The 27,084-nt window shown below is 38.3% G+C and overlaps 1 protein-coding gene across 1 annotated transcript in view; it reads right to left on the bottom strand.

The window, feature by feature from the left end:
* Window positions 1-27,084, bottom strand: part of MLIP (muscular LMNA interacting protein) — a 99,017-nt gene that overhangs the window by 18,770 nt on the left and 53,163 nt on the right. The window contains exons 5-11 of the mRNA XM_064710121.1: window positions 22,486-22,557; window positions 13,938-14,003; window positions 13,773-13,856; window positions 13,618-13,677; window positions 11,895-11,939; window positions 9,429-9,473; window positions 3,472-3,597 (exon numbers count right to left, since the gene is read on the bottom strand). Of these exons, the coding sequence (XP_064566191.1) occupies window positions 3,472-3,597; window positions 9,429-9,473; window positions 11,895-11,939; window positions 13,618-13,677; window positions 13,773-13,856; window positions 13,938-14,003; window positions 22,486-22,557 (498 nt within the window). The remainder of the gene's footprint in view (window positions 1-3,471; window positions 3,598-9,428; window positions 9,474-11,894; window positions 11,940-13,617; window positions 13,678-13,772; window positions 13,857-13,937; window positions 14,004-22,485; window positions 22,558-27,084) is intronic.

A 27,084-nucleotide genomic window follows, 5' to 3' on the forward strand; every position in this document is an offset into this window, starting at 1 on the left:
AAGGCCCTCAGGGTGGGGGAAAAAACAAAAAGAAAAGGTGGCAGCATATGCTAACATGAAAAAAAAAAACAAAATAAATTGGGGCTTTTCCTTGGTTTATAAATTTTATTGGCACTTGAGTCTAAATCTATACACACTGTGCTCAGAACACAGATGATGAAAGATATCTGTGAGCTGAACTACATCCTTTCCAGATGATCTTTGCTAATTTAGATATTTTTTTCTCTGTTAATTACTTTGGATTATCTGCGTGAGATCATCTACCTGTTAAATGAAAAACTATTCCATTCTAAAGGAAATTGACTTTTCCACATAACTACATTTCTCAATGAAATAAAAAACAAACAAGCTACTATGGTGTGCAGAACACCCAGTGTGTTCAACAGAGGGATGTGAAGCTGAAGGTCAGCAGTTACAGCTGGCTGCATCATTATGTCTCAAACTGAATGTCACCCACACAGTCACCAGTGCTCAGTGTCACACTGAGAGGTTCAGCAGGGCAGGGAGGTAATGCAGAGGTCTAAGAAAAATCAAAAGAGATAAATTAATAAATCTGATGCCATCTGGAATCACATCTACTCTCTACCCTCCTCAAAGATGCAGCCTGAAAGGGTCTGTCCTTTCAAGATGGGCTACATGAAGGAGAGGCAGCAACGTTACCTAGAGAGGTTGTTGTTGGCAACAGTATTAGAAAGAAAGGAAAAGAAAACTCAGAGAGAATAGAAATGTAAGAGCTGAACCTCCCATGCATGACTGGGAAAATCTGCAAAGAAAAACAGAGAAAATCTGTAACAGCATGAGCACTTTGGCCCACAGCCACAATTAATGCCTCCTAAATTCTTATCTGAGGACAGATTAGCACCAGCTCCTCCACAGAGAACAGAATGCCTAACTTCCAGTCTCCTAGTTTTATTTCCCAGCTCTTATATCCCATGCAAGCAGTTAATTCACCCAATTTGGGGGAAATATTGGTAGAAAGAACTCCCCCTCTTTAGAAGTCAGCCAATATGCAGCCAAAAATGCTTTTACTGAGAGCAGGTGAAGGGGGAGAATGAGTCATTAGTCTTTACAGGCTAAAAACCCCACAGTTAGAGACAACCAGAGCAATTTTCAAGCTGTTGTCTTGGCACCAAGCCCAGTTCCACAGTCAGTGCTGCAGCCTTCCTACAGGCACTAAAATCCCTCAGGCGAGTTTCACAGGTGCTGAAAGATTGTGAACATCCTCACTTGGGCATCCAAGTCCCCTCCACCCACAAGGAATATGATATCAGTACCACGAACCTGATCTGGGAGGCAGGAGCTGAAATTAAGAGCATATGCTGTCTTGTTTGGTACTTCAGTGTTTCCCTAGATCAGCATAATATTATACTATTAATTGTTCTGTGAGACCACAAGAATCATATAGCCATTTCTCACACAAACAAAACCAGTTTCTGTTAAGTGAATCCATTTGAATACAAGTCACTACTTCTTTTTTCAGAACAAAGATGTCTTTATAAAGATCTTCTAAAATAATATGTATTTTATAGGAACTTGTAATATTACTTAGCTTAGGACAAAGATATCAATTTGTTAGTACTACAAAGCGTACAACATAATTTATTTACATAAAGGAAGCAAAACTGAACCTATTAATTGAGAAATCAACTTTTCCATCTATTAAAGACAATGCAGTATTTTTTTGTTCATTCTAATGTGTAGCTTTCACATAAATAACTTTGCCTTCTATTGTAACAACAACATTAGACTTATTATGCTGTCAGTATTTCAGTAATACGTGCCACAAGTAGTTTATAAAGTATAAGTTGATTGGTTTCCACAGCTTCAAATGTCATAATGCTTCAAGCCCTGGCAATAACCCCAGGTTTATATCTGTCTGAAAAGAGGAAGTTTGGTATACTTTCATCAGTAAAGCTATAGCCAGCATAATCAGTGTCCAGCCCTGATGAAAGGGAGGTCGGAACTGCCCCTGCCTTTACAGGAAGGCTCTGCTGAGGTGGCCTAGGGCAAAAGCTCTATAGTAAAATGTCCAGATAACTCTCCTGCTCTTTCATCCCAGGAAAATGGCAGCACAGCACCTTGGAATCTGAAGGCTTTCAGTAAGTTAAAGCATAAATAACTCACTATCAACTCACCTGTAGTCACTGAACTCAAATATTCACTATCAACCTCAAAAGTTCAAAGTCAAACTGAAAATCACTATTTTTTTATTCATTTTTTCCTATATTTTATATAAACTCTACATTCTATGGAAACCTTCTGATGCCACCCGTATGTGTTGCTGGAACTCACTCATACCACAATTATTTAACTCTGTACTGCTGCAGTACTCTTGAGGAGTTCTTGGATTTTTCTACATCAAATCAGAGCTATGGAGAGGAATGGAAAGAGCTAAAATTAAATTCTTAATTAAATTCTGTTTTAAAAGGAAGAAGAGAGAACTGCCATTGCAAAAATGTCTAATATGAGTAGAGAGGCGTAAGGAGACACAGGAGTAAGAGAAATTCAATTAGTAAGGTATTTTATTCACATTGTGTCTGACAAGAGGACTATTGGTTTCATTTTACTTCCCTCCAGATGGAAGATTTGGAACATACTGGATAGGTTAATAACAAAATCTTACAGGGACATTCAGATTGTGCATCATATGTAAGGTTTTTTTCCCAATAATGGGCACAAACACAAATGCATGAGGAAAGGCTCTCACAGCCATTTATCTGGAGTTTCTCTGAGATAATGCCTCACACAGGTCAGCACAGCCCAAGATGTGTTTTTGCAAAGTAATCCTACAGCTTCAGGCAGAGGGCTGTGGGAGAAGTCAGCATCTTTGCTGCCCCAGCATCACATGTGGTACTACTGTACCCTCAGTCTGTGGAGGGAGATGGACATGGAGCTGGGGGAGAAATGGACTGGGGGAGACATGGACTGGGCTATATATGGACTGGGGGAGATATGGACTGGAGAAGATATGGACTGGAAGTGAAACAGAAACACACTGGGGCTCCTCTGCAGTCTGCCTTGGAGAGGAAGTTGTGAGCCTTGCCCAGTTCTCACTATCATTTGCTTCAGAGAGAATTCAGGTCTGGGCCCCAGATGAAGGAAGCACTTTCTAGTAGATATGACCTAGATATCTGTTTGACAGGGAAATGAAGGATTTCAATCCTCTTTTTTACAATGTTTCTTACAGACATCATGAAAAGCCCCTCTCCTCAACATACAGGTGTTTACATAACCAAAAAAATGCCCTGTAGAAAGCCCAGCTGCCCATCTCAGCTTGAAGACTTTCCTTTAGGAGCCAGGTGCCCCTTGGGGAATCATCTCACTTTGCAGAAAAAAAAAAAAAAAAAAAAAAAAAAAAAAAAAAAAAAAAAAAAGGAAGAGACAGGAGCAAAACAAGGATCTATGTTTATTCCTTCATCTTTAGGGAAATTAGCTGAGGCTACAAAATCCTTCAGAGTGAGAGCTACTCACCTGCTCAATATTTTGATCACTGATTTCTTCAAGGTACTTTTTAAAAGGATTGGGTTGATAGGGCTCCTCCTTTTGCTGTGCACTCTTTGCTTTCACCAGCACAGGACGAATAACACCAGGTTTTGTCTTGACCCATAGCACACCCAGGAGAAAAGAGATGGAAGAAGAATCACATAAAACACCTTACCATTTACAGAATATTTGTTAGACAAGTCAATTCTGGTGGGGCTGTACTGTATATTTTAAAAAATTTTCTTAATTATGTGTTTCACCACCAAAATTATTCAGGTGTCATGCTGCCTGGACTACTTCTAATACATATAGTGGGGAAAAGTGCCAAGAGCTGCTTTTAGGCACAGAACTTCATCACTGGCATGTGTTTTTGACTGACAAAAAATAGCTACAGAGCTGTCAGACCATGGTTTGTGGGTTTTGCTGGCTGGTTTTTTTTGGTTTTTTTTCTGGCTGTTCAGCTGCAGCCTGATTAGTTCAAGTCACACTTTATGCACAGCCACACATCTGCTTTTACACTGGGCTCCTCAAAACTGTGAAGGAAGCAAGGACAACCTGTGATGCTGTTAACTTACACCCAGGCAGAAGCATGTTAGGAAAAGTCTTATTGGGCAATAATACCAGTGATTGTGTGCTGGATTTTACAGAGTCATAGAGCCACTGAATCCTGGATTTTATAGAGTCATAGAGTCACTGAATCACACAGGATGGAAAAGACCCTTACAATCATTGAGTCCACCCATAAACCTACTACTGCCAAGTTCACCACTAAACCATGTACCTGAGCACTCCAGCTACAAATCTTTTAAATACCTGCAGAATATTATGCCCAATGAGTGGAAATTTTAAGACAGAGTACCAAAAATAAAGACTTAATATTGATTTCAGGTGCTGTAAATGATACATATGTAAAATAGAAATTTTTTTATTGGAAAAGGCCTCTAAGATAATAGAGTCCCACCAATGACCTACCACTGCCAAATCCACCAGTAAACTATATCACTAAGAGCCACATCTACATATCTTTAAAATTCTTCCAGGGATGGTGATTCAACCACTTCCCTGTGCAACCTGAAGAAACTTTCCCTAATGTTCAGTATAAACCTTCCCTGACATGACTTGAGGCCATTTCCCCTTGTCTTATCAATACCTTGCTACAGTCTCCTTTCAGGCACTTGTAGACAGTGGTAAGGTCTCCCCTGAGCCTCCTCCTCTCCAGGCTAAACACCCCCAGCTCCCTCAGCTGCTCCTCACAGCCCTTGTGCTCCAGACCCTGCCCCAGCTCCACTGCCCTTCCCTGGACTCACTCCAGCCCCTCAGTGACTTTCTCACAGTGAGGGGCCCAGAGCTGGACCCAGCACTGGAGGTGTGGCCCCAGCAGTGCTGAGTGCAGGGGGACAATCCCTGCCCTGCTCCTGCTGGTCACACTTGCTGGAACAGGCCAGGATGCCACTGCCCTTCCTGGGCACCTGGGCACACACTGGCTCATGTTCAGCTGCTGCTGACCAGCACCCCCAGGCCATTTCCCACTGGGCCCCATTCCAGCCCCTCTGGCCCAGCCTGTAGCTCTGCATGGGGCTGTTGTGCCCCAAGGGCAGGACCCAGCACTCGGCCTTGCTGAACCTCATACAATTGGCCTCAGCCCATCTACCCTGCCTGTCCAGATCCCTCTGCACAGAACCCTCCTACCCAGAAGATCAACACCCAACTTGCAAACTGGCTGAGGGTGCATTAAATCCTCTCACACAGATCATCAATAAAGATACTAAGCAGAACAGGCTGCAATACTGAGCCTTGGGGAACACCCCTTGTGGGTGGCCACCAGCCAGATTTAACCCCCTTCCCCACCACTCTCTGAGCCTGACCATCCAGCAGTTCTCTCCAGCTCCATCTGAGGTTCCCCTGGCTCAGGAAGCCCCTCTTGCACCCCACTGCAGTGCTCCACTGCCAATCATGCCAGCATTGGAGCCACTCACCTCGGTGACAGTGACAGTATCTTTAAGAATTCAGTCAGAAAAGTACACTTTTAGAGGATCTGATCAGCATGGATATGTGATATCTATCATTTCAGACAAATTTGATTATTTCACCAAGAAAATATTCCTTGGTTGTCAACCAGTGAACCAAAAAATTTGACTATTACCTTCTCAATTTAGTATATCTGTGATATTTTTTTTTAATTCTTACTGTAAAATCTGACAAGATGGATTGTGGCATAAACTCTAAACAGAGGCTAAGGGATAATTTTAAAATAGACAGGTTCAGTGAGCCAAAAAAGGAAGAAAAAGTACACTTTCTCACTGGAATTTTTAAAGCAGTCAAGTCTTCCAAGATCCATGATTGAATTTAAACTTTTAAATGAGTCAGTTGTATTCTCTTCTGTTATGACTAACCCATAGAAAATATGTGGTCTATGTCACAACTGATGAAGGTAGTAACAACAGGACTGCTACTGAGCTCCTTCTATGGTTGCAGCACAGAGAGGCAGCTTGCCCAGCTGGGACTGAGAAATAAGTGTTGTCACAGCTTCCCATCTACAGTATCCAACTGGGTATAAAAATGCAGAGAAGAAACTTGATTCACTATTAGATTTATTTATAAAATAAATATGTATACTCAATAACACCCTGCTGTCTATTTATAATAGCAATACAGTTCATCAGTCAGTCTGGAAAAAGAGAAGTTTACTATGAAAGTAAGCTTAAAATGATTCAGCTGAGATTGCTGGATGTAGTGTGTAAACTGAGTCATGGATCCCCTTAAAACAGGATCTGCAGGCATCCAGCAATGTCCATTGAGGGGAGGGTGCGGAGGGTGTTTTGTGCTCTGCTTCTGCCCTGGGAAAGGACAGAGCTCAGCCCAGGGTCTGAGGTGAAGGCAGCAGAGGCAGGCATGAGTGCAACACTCCTGGGCAGAGCAAGGCCCAGGGAGCAAAATATCTTCTCTTAGATTTGTGTTTTCTACTCACCATCCTCTACACAGATTGGGGCCCTTTCATTTGTCTCATCAAGCATGAAAAATCAACTGAAAGCAAAAAATCAGCCATGCAGTGATATTAATTTTTTTTAAAGAGTAGTAACTGTCAAGCTGGATCAAAAATATTTTCATTACAAAGATCAACTCTTTCAAAGATGCAGTGCTTATTCAATGAATTTCTAGTCCATATTTCACGACTATATCTTTGTAGGATTCACCAAAAGATGCTTATTTTTCTATCAATATTTCTGAAAAGCATCTGTAAAATGTCTGGATTTCAAAATAAAGTAAATATAAATTTAAAAAGAAAGGTGCAGTTGCTATCAAGTCATTATTATGCAGACAAAGGACATGTGGTCTTCTGGCACTCCTCCACACCATGTAACCATGCAATCAAAAGCCCATTGTGGTACCTGAAATCATCAAGGATAAACTACTCTCCTTTTGTAAGAAACCTCTTCCAAATGCATGCTGTAGAAATGCTTTTAAGGAAGCATTTTCTAAACAACATCATGTACTCAAATGCTGACTGAGTCATATGTTTATGTCTGACTCTGCTAACAGTGACAGATATCAGCCAGCAACCAGAATTCTAAACACTTTATTAGCACTCTGACAAACTACATAAAATCTTTGATCCAAAACTAAGAACTTGAACTCTTTCTTTGATGACAAATGTCACAGCTGACATGCTGAGAAACAATTTAAAACTAAGTTTTGCCAAGGAAATCGCTGGTCTTCCTACAACAACATGAAAAAATGGTTAAAGGCTGTCATGGTAGCACTGGGCTGCCATTGTATGTGCGCAGAACTTTCAGCAAATTATACAGGGCCAAAGCACAAGTTTCAGAGCTGACCCATAATCAGTGATACTGACCCAGTGCCAGGGCATTGTCTGGCATGGGTTTGGCCCAGGTCAGCAAATGCACAAATAGAAATAATCTACAGGCTGGGCTGGGGTGCCTCTCTATGGGCAGCATGGACATGGCCACCCTCCCCCAGGAACTTTTCATGAAAATGAGCCTTGCATAGTATCTGTCCAAAAAATGAGAAGACTGAATGTTGGCAGAGGTATGGGCACGTTCGCCTCTAATTTTCTACCCTGTTATTATGACCCTGGTTGCTCCTGAGATCTTGCTGAAACTGGTGGGTCAGGTCCCAGTTGCAACCCCATTCCATCAGTGACAGAACAAGGGAGATTTGCTTGAAACAGAAAGAGGGCAGGTTTAGATTACGTATTAGGAAGAAATTATTTACTCTAAGAGTGGTGAGGCACTGGAACAGGTTGCCCAGAGAAGTTGTGGATGCCCCAGCCCTCATCAGGTTGGATGGAGCTCTGAGCAATGTGGTGTAGTCAAAGGTGTCCCTGTCCCCAGCACCAGGGTTGGAACAAGTCACAGAGTTCCTGAGAAATCTGCTCGGGAATCTGGGCTTCGAATTATGGATGCAGATCAGACAGAAAGATTGTCTGGTAAGGTGACAAAGTTTGGCGGTAATACTAATTAGAGGACTAAAACTATTGGTGCAAAAACTTACAGAGAGATCCTAAAATACTGAGTAAATGAATAATAAAAGGCAGGTGAAACATAACTGAATTCAGCATTGACACATTTCACAGCAAAAAGCTAAACTACATCCCAAATTTCCTCATGCTCATGCACCAATAAGCTAATTAGCTGAGAAACCAGCTCTCACTACTCAGGAAATATATCTTGACTTTATTGTGTATAGTTCTGTGCAAACATTGGCTTGCTGCTCAATACAAGCAGGAAGAACTAAATAAAGAACTATAAATTAAGAAAGGAATAGAAATAGCAATAAAGGACCTTATCACATCCTCATGTAAATAGAATGTTCTGTATTCAGAGCTATACAAGAGAAATTTATGGTTTTAGTCTCCCAACCTCAAAAACAAATCTCTGAAAAAGATATAGAGAAGGGCAAGAAGGATCATCAGTGATTTGGGACAGTATCCATACTTTTCAAAGAGTGAAAAAGCAATTTTTAATTTTCTACACGAAAAAGACATGACTGGTAGTGCTACGTCTAGATATTATTGCAATATCTAGAAAAACTTATATTATTTAGAAAGGAAAGTAAGAAAAATTATTTGCTATTTCAGTACAAGAACTGAGGTCAAGTCATAGGCTTAAAACAAAGGACTAAAGTACTATTTTGCACCATGGATAATTTAAAAGTAAAGTCTACTGCTAGAGAATGTAATAAAGATCAAAATATAACAAAATTCAAAAAGTAACTGGAAAAATAATGAAAGCAGATTTAGTCAAAGCTTGTTAGGAGAAGAAATTGATTCAGGAAGTCCCTAAGATTCCATTATTTAAAATACAAGGGAAAAATTTCTCATCCACATCTCCTTTTTTCCCTAAGCATCCATTAATGATCACTGTCACTTGGGCAGGCTCCGTGATTTCTCTTCTGACTCTTCTTCAGAAATTTTGTCTCCAACAAGATGAATTTGTGATCAGAGCTTAAATGAACATCTGATACATAATCTCCCTTTATTACTTGATCTTACCCTTGCTTTTCACTCATTAAAGCAGCTTTGATGTAAAATAGAGTGTAAGAAGAAAATAGATGCTAAAATCATTTCACATTTAAACAAAACTGCACAAGTGGAATATTAAAAGAGTCCAAGAAGCAGCAGCTGATTCTACTGCTGTCATGCACCTCAAGATCCAGCATGACTCTGTAGTTTGACATTTGGCCCATGGGTTTACAAGCAGTGACAGGATTTACAGATACTTGAAATGGGTGTGTAATTCAGCACAGAAAAAGAAAACAACAATACAGTTCTGTAGAAGCCATGCAGCTTTGTAAAAAGATATTGACTGGAGTCCTTTTTTCTTAGTCTTAGTCCTTTTTTCAAAGGACTAAGAAAGCAAATAATTAATAAAATTTTGTCTTGTGCAAGTTTTGAAAACAGTGTATCACAGCTGTGCTCTACATACCAGCTGACTCTCAGTTACTATAGGCACCGATTTGTAAAGGTTGGCCTGCAAAAAAGATGAATATATACAGTATTACATGCAATATCTTTTGATTACAATGATGACAGAAAAAATTCAGGAACAGCACTAGGCTTAACTTAGCTAGAGAAGGTTTCCCCACTGACACAGTGGTATGAAAGAATATAAAACGTTCTTGTTTCCAGTTTATTTCTAGATATAGTCAAATGCCTGTTAAGATTTTAGGAATTCTTTTTTCCAACTGCAACAAAATTTCTGGTTTTCATCTTGATCTAATCTTGAAATTTAAATCTTATTTTTCTGAGCCTGCTATTGTTTGTTAATTTGCAACATCAATGTTTTTAACATTATGAATAATACTGGGTTGAGTACTTTCTCAACCTTTTCTTACTTTATAGTAGGAGAACCAGAACAATCCTGTTTAAGCATACATGTCAGTAATATGGACATTTATTTTTCAAGTTAATCATGAGAAATTCCTATCTAGAGAATAATTGTATTATTATTAAAAATCAGCAGTATCATCCCTAAAGCCAACAGAGATGCATTATTATTAAATGATGAATAGAATCATATCAAACACCATACAGTTTTAAATGTCATTAAATTACAACTGTGGTACTTAGTTGTCAACTGGTATAAACTGAATTTAGTTTTCATACCTTTTATACACCCACTTGCTGTTTGTACAATCATTTACATCTTTGAAAGGTTCTGAAGTTCATGAGAATATAAAAGGTAGCTGAGGCCAAGGCAAATCTATGACATTTTAATTGTTAAATGGCAGGCTATTTCAACATCCATTTATATTTTTATAACCTATTAAAGTAATTAGAAATATTACCATGTATACATACATATACCTTTACATCTGGTGGTTATAAATAACACTTAATCATTACTCATAAACAAATTTAAGCTCCTCTTTTAACCAAAAATGCCTTCAAAGCAACATTTTGACAAGCATCTCAATATTAGATATTGTAAATACAAAAAGAAGATAACTCTATGGAAAACCATTTCTGTGTGTCCTTTCTCTAAAGGCCAGAGGGCAAACCAACTCCTGGATTATTAACTGGGGCAGAAATAGCCTTTTTACATCCTACTAAGGAAGCAGAGTGAGAGAGGAGGAAAGAGCTGTGATGCACCTATGCTATTAAAGACACCTGATATATCCCTCAGGATACATCCCTCAGGATATATCAGGCACCACAACCCAGCCTGGGGACCCCAGTCTGTCTCCTGACACACAAAAAGTTCAACACACCTGGACAATTTATAGGAAAGATTGGCCTTCCAATAAACCTCTGTGTTATTCCCACATACATTTTTAACTATTGATTTGTTTCATTCGCCTAGAAAGTTCTGGTGGAAACAGAAAAAAACTGTTTGTAAGGGTGATTTTCCATGCCATCCCTAGGCTGCCCTAAGCTGGGTGCCTGAAATTATGGTATATGTCCATATTTCAGTTTTGGGAGCTGGAGATTTGCACTGGAGTGTTATTAAATACACTCTGTTCTCAAAGACTACCTCTGAAGTACACTCTTTTATTTCATTAAAAAGCTCTCCTCTGATATTCGTCCTAATTAGTATGAGCCAGCACAATCTGTCAAGCAAAAATCACAGTATGCAATAAAATATGCATACTGCCACATTCAGGAAGCAAAATTGAATTGATCAGTCAAGCATTGTGCTGGCATAAAACTGGGAGAGCTCTGTTGCTTTGCCAGTACTGCTTTGATTTGAGATTCAATAGGAATGCTGAATGATGAATAGGAAGCTGAGATTTCTCACCACATGACTAAATGAGTTGCAAGTAAAATGTGGAACCTGCAGTAAGTGTGTGCACTAGAGAGAATTAATATGTTAATTGGGTTTAATGTTTCAATAATTGAGCAAATTACTCAATATAGATATTTTCAACATATGTTGGTATGTGACAAAACAGCTTCAATCCATCTAAACCGTGGGTTTTCAGCCAGCTCTGTATCTTGGAAAGAAAAGTTTGGATCAATCCCAGATTCTGAAGGATAAGCAAGAACTACAGGACTTCTACCAAAGCAAGTCCCCTACAGTGCAGGCTGAGTCCAGAGAAATGCACCCTTCAGCACCCATAACAAACAGTCTGTTTACCAAACAGCTGAACTCTTGCCCCAGGCTTGAAGGAAACAACAGCAAAGTGTGCGAGGAGGTTAATTTTAACATCATATTTACACAGGTAAAATTATCAACAGACACAGCAGTGAAGAGAGACTCCAGCTGGGATGGATTTCCTACAGAGACACTTCAAGTCTCAAATGCCAGCACTATAATATATTTGCTTGTCTATTCTAGTCAACATCTGATATCAGAAGCAGGTGCTTGTTCAGACTCACCCAGGATTGTTTAGGAGCAGAAAAAGTAAGCATTTTTGCATGCAAAACAGAGAGCAATGGTAAAAGTACTTACATATCTGGTTTCACGCCCAGCTGCTCTCTGCAGTGTTGTTGACATCTTGTAAAAAACCAAACAGATATATAATCAATATATTGAGCTACTCTGAACAGTAACTCCAAGAGATTTTCAACATTCTAGACTTTATTAATTGCTCAAATTCAGGAAAACTTAATTTTTCCAGAAATATTCACACCATACATGAGACTAAGGCATATTTAAGCTTTGCTTGTATGTTTATTATAGAAAATACTACTTAATTTTACTGCTCAAAAACATTGATCCTGCTCTATTGAGGTTGGCATTTAATATGAGAACTCTCATAACAAAATGCTTATTATTAGATAGCCATAAGTATCATTGCCCCATGAAATTGAAGTTACATTTGCTCACAGAATACAAAATATTACATCTCTATGCTTTCATTTGCAAGAATTTGCTTTAATTTGACTAATCCATAACAATTCTAAGGCATATCAGCTCTTTTGTTCTTCCATGTCTATGACCTTCTTTTACCCTCTGTTAAGCACTTTTTGACCTCATTCTGAGATCCTCAACACTTTTAGCTTGGTCCCTATGCTGCTTTTATTTGATTTCATGACTGCTAAAAGATGCCTGGCATTCTCAATTGCCCAAGGAAGTGGTTTTTGGATACTCTAACTCAGTTTGGTAGCAGCATTTTAACCACTCCAGATTCTTCAGGCATTGGAAAACACACTCAATTACACTGTCTGCCCATCCTTCTCCTGCTATCACATTTCTGTCTTTCAGCCTCTTGGAGTCCAATTCACCCCTGCATGCTGATTGACAGAAATACTTTCAAAAACAGAAATTAAATTTGAATTGTATATTCAATATAGCCACTGAGAAATGCTGGACCTGTGCCCTATTCCTGCATGGTGGACTGGATATTCAGCAGGATATTTTGAATGGATTAACTTTTTTATGTGTTCATCTGCCAGAAATTCCTTTCCTGCCATTTTTAGTTGCATTTCTGCCATTTTCACTTTCACATAGCTGAGACGAGTAACTTTAATTTACCTGGACCAAACTGAATACAAGATCTTCTTCCCTTGGTTAGCCATCCCTCTGAACCCAGAAGGCACATCAGCATAACTTAATGAAACCAGAAGTTTAGAAGTAGAAAATTAACCTTCCCTCTCACTACCAATTTCTTAGTCATCCAGGAGAAAGAGATATTGCAGACATCCTCCTTCTAGGAGTGGTGAGACTTAAAATGAAATCAGAACTTCAGAACTAGTCCAACTATTAATTTAATACTCCCATTATTTTAAAATAAATAATGAACTTGAAAAACCCCTATGTTCTGAAAGATGCTTCCAGCCACCAAAGCTAGAAACATTGGTTGCTTTGTAGTAACAACATGTGGATGGGATGAAGTCTGGGAGAAGGCCAGACATCCTGCCCTATGGCAGGCAAGGTATGAGAGATTTTTAGCCTTTGAAGCCTTAACGCACTCTTTCTCTTTCATAATATATCTCCTTCTGACTTCAGGAAAGCATCCTGCAGCAAAGACTGCACAGGGTCCAGGGCTACAGTTCTGTCTTTCCATGCTGTTTTAGCCATCAAACACTTTTGATTTTGCATTTCTCAGCTGCAGCTCTGAGTTGCCATTGGTTTTACTGTCACAGCCATCCCTACTGCCTTTACTGAATTTGCCTGCCTTTATAATTACTTGAAAAGAGCCCTTGCTGTGGATATGGACTTAGCCACCTACCTTGCCAACATCTGACTCTGTGCTCATCTGCAGAAAACTTGGAGAAGACTCACACCGGCGCTGGAAGATTATTTTCAACAGAGAATAGACATGTTAATGACAGAAGACAAAAGGGAAAGGAGATAATAAGTCCATTCCACATACTGATGGGTTACCATAGTCAAGGGGTCCTGCAGGACTTGATCAATGACAGCACACAATTCTTCTGTTTGTTGTCTGAGCTGGGCAGGGGAGCACATCTGAAAAGGGAGGATGGATCACTCAGTTAAACTTTGCTTTTTGATTTCAAATGTAGATCTGAAAGATAAATAACACACTACCTCTGAATGAGTGTCCAAAGCAGTGCCTTCAGCCGCACCAGCAGGCTTGGTTGGCTCTTCTAATGCCTGCAATTCAAGAGATATTGATGTGATACTGAGTTGAAAATTTTGAAAACCAAACAAACATACACTTTTTCCAATACTCTGTTTCCAAAGGTGGCACTTTCTCTTTCACCACTGAAAGATGAAAAAGAAAGAAATTGCAGGCCTAGCAATGTTCTTTAGGTTCCCAAAACCTGATTCAGAGTGGTATGGGTATGGGTTTACAGAGAAGAGAGTATTGAAGCAGAATGAATCATCTCCACTTTTGGAAAATCAGAAAATACCAGTTCCAGTTGTCTTCTCCTTCAATAATGCCACCTTCTTCACAGTAAATGTGTCACGGTGAGTGTGCACTGTATGCCACAGAGGTGTTGGAGGCTGCCTGCTGTGTGTCAACAGAGAGCCACCACCTGTGAGCAGATGGACAAGTCAGGGACCCAAACACACAGGAGGCCCTTTTCTTTCTTTCGGTAGATGTTTTCTGTGAAAAGTGTCTCCTGTTTAAAGAGGATGGTGGTGTCACCTTGCAACAGAAATAGTGTTTGCCATTCTTGGATTTTAGCCTGAAATCAGAAATGTATGCAGTAAAATATGTTCCATACTGTATTTGTGATCTCACAATAAGCACATATGCAATCTCTCCAAACAAAACACAAGCTTCTGTGTTTGGCTATACCGCTCACTTCCCTTTACCGGTACTTGGAGCAGGTCTGAGAACAGTGGAAATCAGTTTGCCAATCCCTCCACTTTATAAGGGTCACAAAACACCCTCAAAAGCCAAAATCCACTGCTCAGTTCCCTTTTCATCTTCATCCAGCATCTGTGAAGCACATTCTTCCTGCCATCACCCATTTTTGCTTTGAAGTGATTTTCAAATAGACACCGTGCTGAGACCAAAAATTACTCAGGAAGCCTGCTGATGTGTCTGCTGAAGCTGGACTACAGGGAAGGGAACCGCAGGGTTTGCGGAGTATTTTTGTTTAACACATTATGGTTTTGTAAGGTTTCATTTTGTTAATTATTTTTTTAAGTATAAGAGTAAAAAGAGCATTCCAGTTAAGCCCTTTTTCATGAATGTGGGATTCTGTGTGCATGGGTTGGTGCCACTGAGGTGGGTGTGAGGGCTGCCAAATACAGGAGATGTATGTGGACCTGTGATGGAAATGTCAGAATATTTAAAAAATAAAAAAGAAAAGAAGCACACTTATTTCTGACTTTTACTTTGCTGACTACATTTTATTTCTTTCCTTGTCCAGCTACTGGCAGCATACATCTGTGTACACCTAAGCAAAAAGTTAGTGATAATTTACTTTTCATATTATTATAATACCACCCACAAATGATCTTGCACAAAAGCACATTCATGGAACACCATGTCTTCTACTAAAATTAAAAGTGACTGCTTTCCAAACATTTCTTCCTTTCTCTCTATCTCTTGGCAAATGACAAATGTGTTGGCCTTAGAGTAGTTTCAGTTCAAAAGGTGAAAAGTAAGTGATTCACTTTGATATATAGAAATTAATGTAATCTTATCCCAAGACAGACCAAGAAAAGATAAATAGCCTTTCTCATCTCTGAAGTCTCATCATTGTCATCCAGTTAGAGTTTCAAAAAGAAAGACAATCCTGTTGAAGAGGAGGACTCAGCCAAAGAGAGCTCAGCACTGCACTCAAATACAGTGCCCCTGGTTCAATAAGCAACAAAATTAAGTAGAAAAGTCATTTCAGTACCTATTAGGGTCAGGATTGACAAAACAGCCTGATATAGAGGGATGATGAGTTTGAATATGAGTTAGGAAAAACTTTTAATCAATCATGGATTTGGAATGGGGCATTATCTAAGCTTCTCAAAACCCCCAATAAACCAGTAAGATAATAAACATAATAAAGGGATTGTTAAGAAAAAAAATACAGTTGCTGTTTCATATTCACTTCACCAGAATAGTGGGTGAACAAAATCAAGAGTAAGAAACAACTACCCTGAAGATTTGGGGGAATCTTTCCAGAGAAATTACAGCTACATCCAGAAGTCTCTGCTCAGAGCCAAGATGGCTAATTTAAGAATCTATTCATTTCAGAAGCTCAGTTCCCAAATATCTGTCCATTTTGGAGCCTTCAGTGACTAAGGAAGGCAGGTGAGCACAGCACCAAGGTCTGTGCTCTCCACAGTCCCCCTGAGACACAGCCATCATGCAGGAGCCACGCTAGAAAAAGCTGCAGTGTTCTCCCTTACTGTACTTTTGGGAAAAGAAAATTTTAATCTTCAAACCAATTAATCTAATTTCATTCACTATTTCACTTCTTTCTTTCTTTCTTTCTTTCTTTCTTTCTTTCTTTCTTTCTTTCTTTCTTTCTTTCTTTCTTTCTTTCTTTCTCTCTCTCTCTCTCTCTCTCTCTCTCTCTCTCTCTCTCTCTCTCTCTCTCTCTCTCTCTCTCTCTCTCTCTCTCTCTCTTTCTCTCTTTCACTCTTTCTTTTTCCTATTTTTCATTTTTTCTTATTTGAACAGCTGATTTTTCCAAAGAGCAGAAACAGGAAATTATACTCTCTATAACTATCCCTACCACCTCTACTAAGATAAATGGTTGTGTTTGATCTGTTGTTAGCTTTTCAAAACACATCTCATTTTTTCCCAGCATGCCTTCTTTCACATTTCCACATAGAAAAAATAAAGAGATAAAAATGTACAACTACATTTTCAAAATTACTGGTGTCATCATGCAAAAATGTTATGATTAATTTCTATCTACATGCTGCTGATTAGCACTATCAACAGTACTCAAGATTCACTTCCTATGCTGATGGCCTAACAATATTAGAAGTGGAACATTCTTGTTTAGACATTCAAATTTTTGATTATATATGAAACAACAGTGGTACCACAATTTAAAAGAACATCATAATTTAGATAATGAAAATGTAAAGCAATTTAAATGAAATAACCAGTTGCTGAACCACTGTTTTTTTTTCCTTGAAAAGGGCAATTTTGGGGGTGTGATGCATTTGTGCCATTGACATCACTGATGACTACAACCCTTCCTTCCTCTTTCTTCCTTTTTGATTGCTAAAACTGTATCAGAGCTGAAAGGATACTGGTAAATGACCCAAGCACAACACCTAGTATTTCATTAGAAGACTGAAAAGTCCAGACAACATATAGGATATATAGAAAACAACTTCGTCCACCAATGGACCACATCAATAGAAAGAAATTAATTTTGTGACCTAGATCTGACATAGCTTTCTTCTTACTGTATTCTGAAAACCCTGGACTGAGCATATCTTCCCCATCTCTATCTTTTCCCAAGACCTCAGCACGTGTGAAAAAATCCCACCATACAATGGAACTTCACATACCATTATTTCCTTTAACTTCTCTCTTGAAGATGTGGGGAATTACACTGAAAATTTTACTGAAATTATACCTACTATTTTCTGTCCCATAAAATAATTAATATTGAAAACTGCAAGGCCCATGAAAAATGAGTGAGCTCAAAGGCTGCTCCTACACTGGCATATTTGATTATTATTTCAGACAAACTAGGTCTTTTATTTAGTCCTACAATTGCACAAATTATTGCCTTTCTTTCTTACCACGAGGTACTTGTCTCTAGCCTTGAGAAACACTTTGATGTGAACACATAATCTGGATGCAAGAAATTCACCTAGTAAGTGCACACCAGAAATATTTGGGGAAAACCTATTTTTATTAGAATATTCTCAGCAAAGTCTTGTCAGAAATGCTCTCAAGGTCCAGAAAGTTCTGACATGCTTCATAATAGCCAACTGTCCAGCAGTTAGGTCAATCACCTGAGTGAGAAAAATTGTCCTCCGGGCTCCTGCTGTATGATTTCAAGGAGAGACCATAGCATTTGCTATGATCAGTTCCTATAGCAATGGATTTTTGATAATACAATAACTAAGAGCTTCCTAAAGGCAAGAACTTAAAGCTGGGTCTTCAATGCAGCTGCATGCTGCCATGCTTCCTCAGTTGCATTTCTTCCTTTTCACTTAAAAAAAAAAAATCTAAAAATAAAAAATCCCAACCAACATACCCTTATTTTCCTCTTTCTGCATGCAGAGGAAAATACCTTTTTCTGTTTTTTTCTTCCACAAAGAGAATATGCAGCACTGCCTTTAGTCTGTTTTTGCAGGTGATACAATTACCAGATCTTTGAAGTTTTCCAAGAAGTGTAACAAAATATGGAAAGACTGTTTTACTTTTTCTACATTTACTTAGAATTGAAATTATTGCTGTCTGCTTGTCATCACTTGATAAACAGAATCCAAATGAGACAACACTTGCACGCCTTCCATCCACAGCCAGTCCTATCTAGTGTTTTTCAGAAGACGTGTGGGATGGAAGAAGTGTGGGATAAGCCCTGAGGTTTCCTTTCCACCAAAATGATGCTCAGACAAGAGAAATTCATACCAATCAGTATGCAGAGGGGATGTGTAGCTGGACAAATACAAAAAACCATATTCACCTGCATAGAGCTTGCTGTAGACCAAAGAAGACTGAACTGTTAAGAGAATAATTTTTTGGTTTGTAAACCAAAGCCTACAACAGTTTTTGGGTTACATATAAAATTCTACATAATCCTAAAGATGAAGTTGTACTTGTTTTAAGACACTATTTTCAAGGCCCTTGAAAGAAAGAAAGAAGGAGTTCAGAGGCTGTTCCTATATTAGCACATTTGGTTATTATTACAGACCTTTTATCACTCTACAACTGCACAAATTATTGCCTTTCTTTCTTAACACAAGATATTTAAAATTATGAATTTTGCTGTAGTGCCTGGAAATAAATTCTTCATCTATCCATTTTGACTGAAAGACATTGTAGTTGATACTTAATAAACACAACCTCAAATTAACAGACACATTACTTTTTAAATAATACCCAATTCAGAAGGGAATTTTGAATTAGACTGTGTCCGCATCCGTATAATTGTAGAACTTACACAAGAGTGAGTGTCTGCAGAAATGTGACTCACTGTTTCAGTGTTAATAAGGCCAGAAGGAATGACAGTGCTCACCTAGTATGACGTCTTTAAACCACAGGACTATCTGGAATATGAGAAGCCAGAAAATTGTCCTGTCTTGATTTTTCAATTTTTGTGATAAAAAGCTTATTTCAGTCTCCAGCAATTTTTTCTAATAGCTAATTAATTCTTTCTGTCAAATTTGTGCCTTGTGCCTATTTTAAACTTGTTCAGCTTCCTCTTCTGGCCAGTGGATCCTATGATCTGCTGGGCTGAAGAGCTCAGTATCACAGCCTGTGGTCTGACTCAAAGCTCTGGATTTGTGTGGCTGTGATGGCACTGCTGAGTGACCCGGGGTATCACCAGCTCATTATCAGCGTTTCTGCCATCCCTGCTCAGGCACTGTGGAGATGTGCCCGTCCTGGTGAGGACATTGTCCTGACGTCCTTGCTGCCAGCTCAGTTCCCTGAGGAGCAGTCCCCTCTTGCTGCCCCCTGACAGTCTGCCCATGCTGAGGGTGAGTCCCCTAAAAACAAGCTTTGTTCTTCTCGCTGTGTAGGAAGTTACAGCCCAGTCTTCCAAGAGATATCCTGGGTAGCACTTTTTCTGAGCAGAGAACAGAAATGATGTGAGAAACATCAGGTTCATACAAACTCAAACAGCTGGGAAACTTGCCAATAAGGAGACTTGATGAGGTTAAGCCACTTTTGGGTTTCTCAAAGTATACACATATAGAGCCAATCAGCCTTTTCTTCTCAACTAATGGGCACGTACTCAAACAACTCTCTTTGAGTAAGAGTATTGGAGGATAAGAGCATGTTCTAAAAAAAACATTAAGGTGATGACAGCCTAATGGTTTCATTAGCAGAGGTTGAAAAATGCTAGTTTAAATTAAAGTTGAAAAATGCCAGTTTAAATTAAAACATCTACACAAACAGAAAAGAAACTTGATAAAGAAAGTTAGATATCAACAGAAAATTCAGAGGCAGTCAAATCATTGCACCTTACATGGCCCATGAGGAGCAGTTTTCTGTCATGGAACCCAATTAATACTGCAGATGAATTGTTACTAAGATCACCCACAACATAATTCTTACTAATTTTATTTCTCATGACCACTTAAATTAAATAACATAATTACTCACACAGTGGGAAAAAGCCTACTTCTGATAACATGCATTTCTAATTTAATCACATAGCAAAACACTACTTTAGCACCTTAGGCTAAAAAATATATCTAAAATTATGTTGGTTTTCTAATCATATAATAATAATTAGATGTTAATAAAATATCACTTATGTAGTTAAAATCTTACTGTCCTAAATCTCACTCTTTTAAATGCTGCGTATAAAATGCTTTGCATAAAATGGGAACAGCATAACTACTCTCGTTGAGCTAGAACGTATCATGAGTTCCCTACCCAACATTTTCCGAAGAATATTTGGATATTAAGACTTGGTACAATGGGGCCTGAGTGTGCCATGTGATTTCTTCATGCTTTCTCATAGGAGTCATACTCTAAACTCTCATCAGCTGACACAACAGGACCAGCTTAGGAACACTACAATTAGCTGCTGCTGCAGATCAATAGGAGACTGTTATCCATAACTCCCCAGATGGGAAAAAGCATGTTCTCAGGCAATGCTGAAACATACACTTACAAAGTTACTTAGTCAGGAGTCTCTCCTGAAGGGAAATCCTATAACAGAGAATTGATTTCTTATTAGTACTACATGACTGTTCTCACTACTGAAGAATACACCAAAGTTACGATTTTCAGTAAATCCATGGATGACTAAAAGTCTATCTAAACACAGATATCTTTTGAGTCGTTACTTTTTCCACAGGTGCTGGCATTAGATTGCACAAATCAGTTTCATGTATTGGGCTAAGTAACATGCAGGCTGTGAGTCAATGCCCAAGACAGCGCCAGCAGGACTGTCAAAAGGAAATCCATTTTCTTATGAAAAAGTGCAATCGGACAGCTGACATAAACCCACCAGTTCACATCAGGAGTGTGATCTCAGAGTGAGTGTCCTGCTCAGGGTCACCTACCTGGCTTGGGTTGCAGGGTGGTGCAGCCTCAGAGGGCACAAACAGTGCCTTTCAGGTCAAGTCAACCGTGAAGTGGTACTTCAGGAGTCCACCAAACTCTTCCACCCGCTAACAGGCTTTCTGCTCAAACAAAACCCTCCCAAAATACATTCTGTAGGGGTGTAGAATCTCCTGCATCAGCTATTTTCCTTTACAGAGCCGTTTCTATTGCACACATTGCAAGCTAAAGCAAACATAACCTTCATTAGTGCATTCAAGATTTAAGTAAGGGAAGGATCAGGTTTTATTCAAAAGATTAAGAAAATCCTTCAAGATTAAAAGAACATTGGAAAAGATTATCTCTTTTTTTTTCTGAAAAATAATCTGATTTATAGCACTTAACTGATCATTACTAGATCATAATCAGTAACATTTCAAGGAAAAAATTATAATCTTCAAATATTGTACACAGTTAAGTTCACCCTAACCAATAACTTCAGGCTTTGTAAACTACTAGTGAAAACAACTGAGCTGTATATGTGTATAAATATTTAGATGTGTAGTCAGGAATGCTTAAAGAAATTAATCAGAGGGGAAATTCCTCAACTAGGTCCTGAACAGAAAGCTTTTTCTGAAAAGTTACAAACTGAATGTCGCCATGATTAAGCATGTCTTTAAACATGCAAGACACTTAGCTCATTGATCATCAGAGAAAGTTTTTCTTAAACTTAGCTATTCTTTTGAGTAAATTAATTTGGGAAAAATGTTTTCAAAATAAATGTCTGTGGGTATTTGGAACCCTTAATGCAAAGCTTACATTTTCAATTGACACTCCAAGTTGAATTGTCTGAATAAGACTATACAGCCCTGCCTTTGTTGACTGTGACTTTGGAGGTAAACCAATGCACTGAAGTCTGGGGTTTGAATCTATCTGCCTGTCCTACAGAAAATGATTGCTAGCATAAACTACAAAATGAGAATGGCCCACTAGCTCTCACAGTGTTCAGGAAGAATGGAAGTTAACAGAGGTCAGAACACTGGCCAGGATGATTCTCAGTTTAACAAAACAGCAGGTCAAAATATCATAATTTTGGTTGTTAAATTTATGGGTATAGGCACAGCTGTCCAATAATCATTACCTGACCAAGATCTACTGATTGTCAGGTCCCAGAACAGCAGTGCTTCAGACACTGTCCAAAAACAAAACAGATTTTGAGATGTTGCGATAAAAGTTGCAATTCCTTTAGGACAGAGGAATTTTTTTTTCCTTTTTTATAGTAAATAGGTTTTCAGAAATTCAGATTACTGGAACTTTGATCTTCAGTGAAAGTGGATGACCTATAAAATGGCTGGAATTACAATCCTGAGTAGTTAGTTCCCAGAATTCACATTCTGCAGTATTCCCCAACAGACATGTCTGAATTTGTACACAAAGTTGAATGGTCTCAAATGTACAATGCAGTGCCCATGTCTTTGAGCAAACACTAACCTTCTGTTCCATAAGCAATGTGTTTGTAGGGATTGCTGCAAATGCCTTGTAGCTTGTCTTGATCTTGTACTGCTAAAAGGGTAAACCAGAGAGCAGGAAGAGAAGTAAAACAGGGTAGAAGAGAGAGAGGGGAGAGAGGGGAAAGGTACGACAGAATGAAAGACAATTACAATCATCTTGCAGACATGTTGCAACAAAACAACACTTATGAATTTCCTAGAAAAACTATTTATTTTTAAAAATCTAGTGTTTCTGTCAAGGCTTTAAAGTCTGGTAATGTACATGTTTTGTTCTCGGTAATGAAGTAGGACAAAACAAGTTTCCCTCTATCTTATAGCTTCCAAAGTAAGTTTAACCACTTTCTGCTGACTGCTACCCTTAAATGCGTATCAGGGGAGGCTGTAAGTTTTTTTTCCCAAGTTTTCTTGCGAATTGATATGAAAATGTACAGCTACTTCTGTCGGTACATCCACCTCAACAACTGTTGCTGAGTGGTGTGGTCCTGAACCATGAAATCAGAGAGATTTCTGTGATTGGCTCTCATGAGACTGATTATGATCCTTAAATGCTGAACTGCTTGTTTGAGTAGATAGACCATTTAAATCTTCATGCAGCTTTTCATCTCCGGAATAAATAACTCTACCTCCCAAACAAAATAAGCATAGGAACTTTCACACTCTTACAAAACTAACAGAACTGGCAATCAAAACATACAAAATGTATGAGTTTGGGTATGAACATTCGAACATGAACCTTAAAATTTATTCTTTTCAAATAATTTATATTTTAGACTATATCTGTTTGCTCAGTTAATTTTAAATCTTTACAAATACTATTTTTTACATTTCCTTTATCAATATAGAGGCTGAATTCAGTAATTTTTAGAAGACTGGTGAGTCTCTTCTATATTTAGAGGAGTTCAAGAGGTAGGATTCTTAATCACATGACCGCTAGAACTTTCACTACTACTACTACTACTATTATTATTATTATTATTATTATTATTATTATTATTATTACTATTTAGATATTTGCTACATTGTTCCCTTTTTGGCAACAATCTGACAAAAAAGTCATAAATTCACACAAAAATAGACTTCTAAGTTAGTGATTGATTATTTCTGCGACAGTCAGCCAGAAATAAGGTTATTTGTTAATCAGGTCAGGTTTTTTTAATGTACCATAATCTGCAACAGTAAATACTGGTGATTATGAGATAACAGTCTGAAACAGCATGCTGCACTTTGGGTCATTCTTTTGTTTACTTTTTATTTTCTTTATATCTACTAAAGGTCTCAATGACAGCAGAGGGGGAAAAATTTTAACTCAGATAAGAAATTTATCCACACAACTGCCTTGAAATAGTGTAGGGAACAACCTTTTAATTCTTTCTATATAATATTGTTTGCTTTTGGCTTCACTCAGTTGGAAACTGGAGAATGAGTCATTCAAGAAGTCAGTAATCACAGCAATCATATTGAATGAACAGCTTGACAAAGCAGATGAATGCAAATTCTGGAACTGAACTTTTTTCTGTTTTTTAGTGGGAGGGGCTTTAGAGCATGGGATAGTAATAGTAATTCATTTGAGATTTAGCAATTCTAACTTAGATGTCTATCATTCAGTTTCTTCAGTCAACGCTGATGCTTTTCATAATCATAGCCATTTCTATAGAATTAATCTAATCCCAATGTAGGCAAATGGAAAGGTAAAATAAAATCATCTTCTAAATACACCATATTCTCTCCACTAGCTGTAATAGAATCACCTAAATTGTGCTTGGATATGTAACTTTCAAATGTCAAGTCATGTGAGGTGAATCCTGCCCTTTGAACATTTAGACAGCAACACTGCAGAGCTCCATAGATGAATTTATGCATATACAAAAACTATATGGAAAAGTTTAGTTATGCATAACTAAGCTTCTGTTTAGCTATTTTAAACTAAAATAAAATACTGACCACTGAGACAGAAGACCGAATTCCAAATATTAAAATAGGCATATTCACAAAATGTATTCTTGTTTGATTATAATTGAAATTCAACTAAAATTGTGTCATTGAACATGTGAAATACAGCTCCTAGGCTGGTGAAGACATATCACAAAATGTGCATCATATATGAAAAGAAAACTATGATCACTTTGAGGTTAGTTGTACTATTATATTAGCTAAACAAAGACATAACAGACTCTTAAATTGTGAAAGTTTCTATACTGCTTTCATGTGCTTCATGACTTCTATATACTGTAGAACCTGTGAGCAATGTGCTATTTTCGCAGGTCTTGATGAGTGGAAAGTCTTTAACTCAGTTTCTCACCTATATGAATATGTTTCTTTACACATTATTTCATTGTTTTTAAAATTAATTTTTCAATACCTAAATATATATAATAATCTTCTTCATAGGAATCAAGGAATAATTTTAAACAGCTGTGGACAGTTAGGTCTGCTGGCCTTTACCACAGTGCAGCCAAAAGCAAACCAATTCCAACATAAGAGCTTGGGCAAGTGTCAGATGTGGAGTTTGGGGGAAAATTTTGTCTTTTTTGTTCAAACGATCACCTAGGGCACCCATGGGGCACTGCAAAATCTGCTAGACATGTGCTATAAAGGCTTAAAATCAGTGCTACCAACCTTGGTAGCTTAGAGCTCCTCATGAATAATCTTTTCTGCTTTATGGTACATTTTGCAGCTGTGCTGAGCTCCATGTTGTTAAAGTCAGTTTGTTCCCCAGCTGTTTTGTGCAGACCTATATGTATTCCTGAGCTACATTCAAATAGGAAAAATCAAAGACTGTAGAAGAATGATACCCCATGAAACCACTACAAAGTTTTTTTTCAAAACAGAAAGCTAGAAGTTGTTATAGTTGTTATTCTAACAACTGTTCCTGCAGAATTTATCTGTCCCTACTGTGTTTCACTGTCCATTTTGCTATATTAGGTCCATGAGGACATTATCAAAGTATCTACAAAGTCTAGGGAGAGGGCTTTTATTTCCTGTGGTCACCCAAAGCTGGCACTTCACGCTGATCTGTGGATTCATGTTTATATTAACTTTGAAAAACATTCCCATTTTTAAATCATTTACAAATACAAACCAAGGGAAAGCACATGCTTATATATACATATACAAACAGTTAAACAAATGAATAGGTTATCCTTTGATTTGCGTTATTTTGGTGCCAGTCCGAATTCTGGTTTAGTAGATGTTGGTTTAATGTGTGCCTTAATGTTGCTGTAATGACTGTTGAAGCAACATTAAGGCTGAAAAATTACACATGCCAAATTATACACACCAAGGCAAGCACTTCTAGATGCTGTATTTTTCCCTTGATGTTCACTTAGTACTTTTGTACATGAAAAGATTTTGTCATGAATCAACCAGTCAGATAAAGCTATCTGCTTTTTGTCTAGTTATAAAGCTGAGCTGATTACTACTACAGAGACCTAAATGCTGCTTAAGATATTAAAGTTGTCTTTCCTCAAAACTTTTCTTTTTTTCTCTAGAAATATATTGAGATTTGAGGCTGGAGTATCACTGGACAGCCTTCTACCATTAATACATCAGCAAAGCTCATCGAGCTAAAATAAACCATAATCTAGGGGTGGAAATAGGTGAGCAGATTGGGGGTTGAATGGGCAGTATTAGCAGTAGATGAAGTCTCTGACTCACATTTTAAAGCCATGAGAGACCTTTCTTGCACTGAACACCCAGCTGCATTAGATTTGGATAATTTAGGTCTTCCACATCTCCAGCTGAGTCAGCTTTGTTTACAAGATTAAAAATTAGACTGGACTAATGGTCCAAGTCTGTTATACTGGTGGACACTCTCACAGTCTCCATGGGATGGTGGGCCAGTTTCAAAATTGCTACCATATTGCACGATAAAGCAGAATTAGTAGGAAAAGGGACAGTAGGAAAGACAGAAGTATAACAATCTCTGCAAATATAAACTCAGGCAATAGCTCTGTGTCAAAAGCAGAGAATTTCCTTACTGCCAGAAACCTCACAGTGCTCGATGCACCAGCCAGCAGGAACAGCAACTATTTTGCAATCTGTAGGCTTGGTCATGGGTTACAGTTTGGTCTCAGGGTCTTTTTTCTTGGAATTTCTACAATTTCATATCTCTTTTTGTTTCATTAACTAATACTGACAGGGTGTAACAACACTGTACAGCTTTGCTTGGCACAATGGCTCCTCTTGGCTCATTTGGATTTTAAAAGAACCATTCATGACAATTGCTACTTTGTGCTGATTTTAACCTCTCATTTCCAATTAACATTTTCTAAGTCACCCCTGCCACAGCCAAACTGTACATGTACTGAGTACATCTGACACAACTTGATCTGGCAGACCAGGCTGTAACTTTGTGCTGGGAGGAAATAAATCAATAAACTATGGTAGATTTTGTGTGATGGACAGAGCTCAGATGTGAGTGGAGGAAGGGAACACAGCACAAGGAAAGCACAGAGCGCAAAGATAAGATAAAAAATGTTGGGAAGCCTCCTGCAGCTCTGGTGCCTTTTGCAACAAACTCCTCCTTTTTGCATAGTAGCTCCTCTTGTTTTCACCTACCTGCTGCATGTTTTGGGATACC

The sequence above is a fragment of the Zonotrichia leucophrys genome, chromosome 3 (genome assembly GCF_028769735.1).
Source record: "Zonotrichia leucophrys gambelii isolate GWCS_2022_RI chromosome 3, RI_Zleu_2.0, whole genome shotgun sequence".
NCBI classification, from domain to species: domain Eukaryota; kingdom Metazoa; phylum Chordata; class Aves; order Passeriformes; family Passerellidae; genus Zonotrichia; species Zonotrichia leucophrys.